At 38.0% G+C, this 4,207-nt stretch overlaps 1 protein-coding gene across 1 annotated transcript; it reads right to left on the bottom strand.

The window, feature by feature from the left end:
* Window positions 1-446: 446 nt before the first annotated feature.
* On the bottom strand, window positions 447-1,772 carry LOC131871346 (aspartic proteinase nepenthesin-1-like). Its single transcript, XM_059215964.1, has one exon. It carries the CDS (start codon window positions 1,770-1,772, stop codon window positions 447-449), a length of 1,326 nt encoding a protein of 441 aa, XP_059071947.1.
* Window positions 1,773-4,207: the final 2,435 nt, after the last annotated feature.

Here is a 4,207-nt window from a genome sequence, read left to right as displayed (position 1 = left end):
TAAATCACAGACACGGATCTTAAAGTTAAATACCATTAAAAATATTCATAGGCATACAATAATTTATTTTACACTTAAGACTTGAAGAAAAGATAAGACCATTACAAATGCTTTATAATTATATAAATTCTCTTGTCGTTGTTTTAACTCGCAATTTATATTTTGATAATCAATTATCGCACCTTCATTTCCATGCCAAAATAACACACATAGTGTAGCATATCATAAGGAACCATAAATGAAGGTCCCCGAGAACAACAGGGGCCAAACAATTTTACTGAAAATAAGCAGCTACGAAGATGAAAATTTACATGATTCGCATATCGGACAGTGCAATAGGCAGACGCAGGAGACGAGATCACATATTGCATTCGAAGGACAGAGGAAGAGGAAATGAGAGAGACAGAAAAAGAGAAGAAGAAGAATTAGAAGAGGGAGATGATGATTTAAAGAGAATCACACTTAGTGGGCTTGAAAGAGAGCGTGTTCTGAGCATTGTTGTAAAGGATATGGAAGTTTTGCTGCTGTATGTTTCCGAAGATGGAAGGATTCCCCGATGGTTCACCCAACATTGCCAGGCACAAGAGATTTTCAGATGCCTGAATGAAAAAGTTGTCTGCCGGAAGCTCGTAATCCACGCCGCCTTTGAAGTTGAAGACGAGGGTTGGCAAGGTGAGGTGAGCGGATGATGTGTGGTAACAAAGATCCAAACCTGTAGAAGAGCCGTCTACAGGAGTGAGATCAATGGCGGACTGAATTGCTTCCTTAAGAGGAGAGTAGGCAGCCTGGTCCAGGATGGTAACAGTGGTTCCGGAGTCGATGATCATACCTCCGCTGCCGTCCGATTGCAGATCGAAAGTTCCAGGAGGAATATCTAGTGCCTTACCATTGAGGGTGATTCCTGTAATAGGAATGTACCAGAAAGTGGGAATGATACTGCTCTTGATGAGTGGGAGAGTCTTGGCTCCTCCGCTCAAGGAAGCACCCTCGCCGAAAAAGAGGGGGCTGGTTTGTGAAGAAGAGTCGGTGATGGGCAAAAGACAGTAAGAGAACATGTTCTCTGCTTTGGAACCCAGCTGTGAGATAAGGGAGAGACCACCTCTTCCCAGTCCCACAAGGCCACCACCCTGAGAGAATCCTTGTCCTTCGTTGTCATGCCCGCATCCAAATGCAATGCCTTTAACCTTGCTGCTCCCAATTGACAATGTCTCGTAAGCCAGGTCGCCGCTGGTGAAGGAACCATCGCCATACTGATACATAAAGGTACAATCTGGATTGCATCCGGTTTGCGTACTCCCCAAGGCGTCACAAAGAGAATCACCGCAGGGAATTGTGGAAAATGTGGGGGACTTGGAGGGGTCGAAGATTGGCGTAGGCTGAGAGAAGCAGTCCTTGCAAGGCTTGCACTGAGTCCAAATCAGATCGCTCCCCGTGTCCACAATCGCTTCGAAGCTCACAGAGGGCGTTCCCAGTGCAACGCTCATCAGAAATTCTCCATCCCCTACTTCAACGGGCGTTTCAGCGTCTAATTGCCCTCTTATCAATGCCTCTATCTTCTTCATTCGCTTCTTACTTCGATCCACAGCCAAACCCAATCTCTCAGAAAAACCCAACTCTCTCTCTGATCTGCGCGTCATATTCACCCTTATTTTTACATTTTCATCGCTGCTAGACTTCGGCCAACCACTAAACAGTCTGTCCGAAGAACATGATATCGTTGGAATAGTAAAGCATATCAAGACCACAAAACCCAACAGCTTTGAACGCTCCATTTCTCTTTTTCTTTTCTAAACCTCGAAACCTTTTTCTGCTCTCATCTACTCCACTCCATGCAATATATATACACAGAGAGAGTGAGAAGGAGCCTTAAATCAAAATCAACAGATTCCCCGACGTGTCCACATAACAATATCGATCCTCTTAGAAGGATAGACGAATTTATTTAATTTCCCCTTCTCTATCTCTGCCCGTCTGGAATTGTTCTAGAAGTAGAATAGACTGCTGCAATTCGAAGTGAATCGTATTTTTTTCTGTCCATACCTTCACTAAGTATTTCCGTACACTTAACTCGTAATCCAGTTCCCTCTTCCCATTGAATTTTGTGGACCCATTCAGATCGAAATTCCAAAACGTGTTGTAACCGGAGGGTTAGTTTTCTAAAAATATTTAAAATTAGTTTACACATAATTATTCTTAGTCGGTTTATCCGGCTTTCCAACTTATTCTCATTCTTGTTTATCTCATTCTTAAATTTTGCTCTAATTAGTTTATTCATTTTTAAGATTTAGAGATTTTACTTGTACAAAACTGTTATATTCAATGCTCTATTATGTATTCACATTACCGTATCCTATCATAAAGTTCTATTCAAGGATTTATACCAGAAAGAAAAAGTACATGAAAGTTAATGTAATCTATGTGGTTGAACATCCACATATATAAATCATCTAAATTGAATTTTATTTTTATTCTCGTTCTTATTTATCTTATTTCTCAATTTTACTTGTGCAGAAGTGTTATATGCAATGTTCTATTATATATTCACATTGCCATATCCTATCATAACGTTTTGCTCAAGGATTTATACCAGAAGGAAAAAGTAGATAAAAGTTAGCGTAATCTATGTGGTTGAACATGCAAGTATATAAATCATCTAAATTGAATTTAAGAATCCATCTTTTAAGAATTGGGTATGTAGTTGTATCAGTGATAAGCATGAAAGTCATGTCAACTAGGGATCACTCCCCATGTCCACGATTGTTTTATGTCAAATCCATAGATATGCGTAAGTTCTATATGTGTGAATATAAATTCTTCCCTAACATTTGATCTAATAAATCTCACTTTTCGTCAATTTACCTTGAAGTTAACTCTTCACTAATTGTCAAGTATTCGCAATAGTTAAAATCACATTAGGGAGCCTGGTAGATCACTAGGGTCAAGTTCTCCTAGGTTATCCTTCGGAATGGTCGGCTTCACGAGCCTGGCCAATTTAGGTAAATGGAAAAGAAGCATGCAAATTTCCCAAGATGAAAACTTTGATGGAGATAGATTCATCTTGGTGCTCCAACCAAAAGCGTTTCTATGATAAATGTTTCATTTATGCAAATTCGTATTCAATGAATTCTCAAAGCGACTGCATGTTAAATAAATGCACATTGAATTCTTTCAAAAACCAAAATGTTCAATAAATCACATAAAACAGGTACTAAATGTAATTATGATAGAATAAAAGGTTTGGAGTTAAAAAATTCGAATTTAAATTGCTAAATCTCAAGGGTCAGTATTGTATGGTGCAATATTGATTGGACGCCCCATTATTGACCAATAACAGAAAAAAGGCTAATACTTATGTAGAGAATAAATGCCTAGACATTGAGGTGTGGATGGAGAATAATCTAATAATAAATGTGATACATACGAATGTGTGCATGAATCCACGGGATAAGATAGAATATAACGGGGTGTATGTAAATTAATAAGGGTGGCTAATTAGAGAATGGGCCAAGATTTCGACAAGATTGCATCATTTCTTGATATATGGTTGAATTAATCCATCCTCTAATAATATACCCAAAACTAAGGATAGTTTGACTAGATTAAAATATTTTACCATTATGTTTTGACCATACATTGACGTGCATGTGAATCCTAAAATAGTAATACATCTCAAAGCATATGGAATGTGGAATATATCGTTTAAATTAGATGCTTGGACGTCAAATAATAGTTAATATAGATAGAGTAATGGACCTTGGCACATACTAGCATGTGATACTCATTCTTTACATTTGAATCCTTCATGAGAGCCTAAAAAATAGAGAAATTATGTATAGTGAGTAGCTTATATCTCAAGAATTAAATAGACATCAATAAAATACGTGAACCTATTTAACAATCTAGAAGATTAAGAAATATGAAAATGAGTAGTAAGTTTAGGGGTATCTTCATGTGCAAAAGGTTCTGTGACGTAGTGCCCTATGGTATATTGATACTACCACATCCTATCATATAAAAGCTTTATTTAGAAATGGTGATTGCATGCTTCATATGAGAGAAATTATAGAAGAGGGAAAATAGTACATGAATTTATTATGCCGAAGGCGTCTCTTATATGAATTGGATGAGCTGTTTTTGGGCATCAACGATTGTGAGTAAAGGAGACAGCATTGCAAGACGATTGGGAATATTGGAGCTGCCCGCTGTC

This window comes from Cryptomeria japonica, unplaced genomic scaffold, assembly GCF_030272615.1.
Source record: "Cryptomeria japonica unplaced genomic scaffold, Sugi_1.0 HiC_scaffold_396, whole genome shotgun sequence".
NCBI lineage: Eukaryota > Viridiplantae > Streptophyta > Pinopsida > Cupressales > Cupressaceae > Cryptomeria > Cryptomeria japonica.
Note: the sequence above shows the minus strand (reverse complement) of the source record. Positions and strands in the feature narration are given on the sequence as shown.

Bases quoted from the DNA above. Each gene is read 5' to 3' on its own strand.
- LOC131871346 (XM_059215964.1), bottom strand. From the start codon at position 1,772: ATGGAGCGTTCAAAGCTGTTGGGTTTTGTGGTCTTGATATGCTTTACT.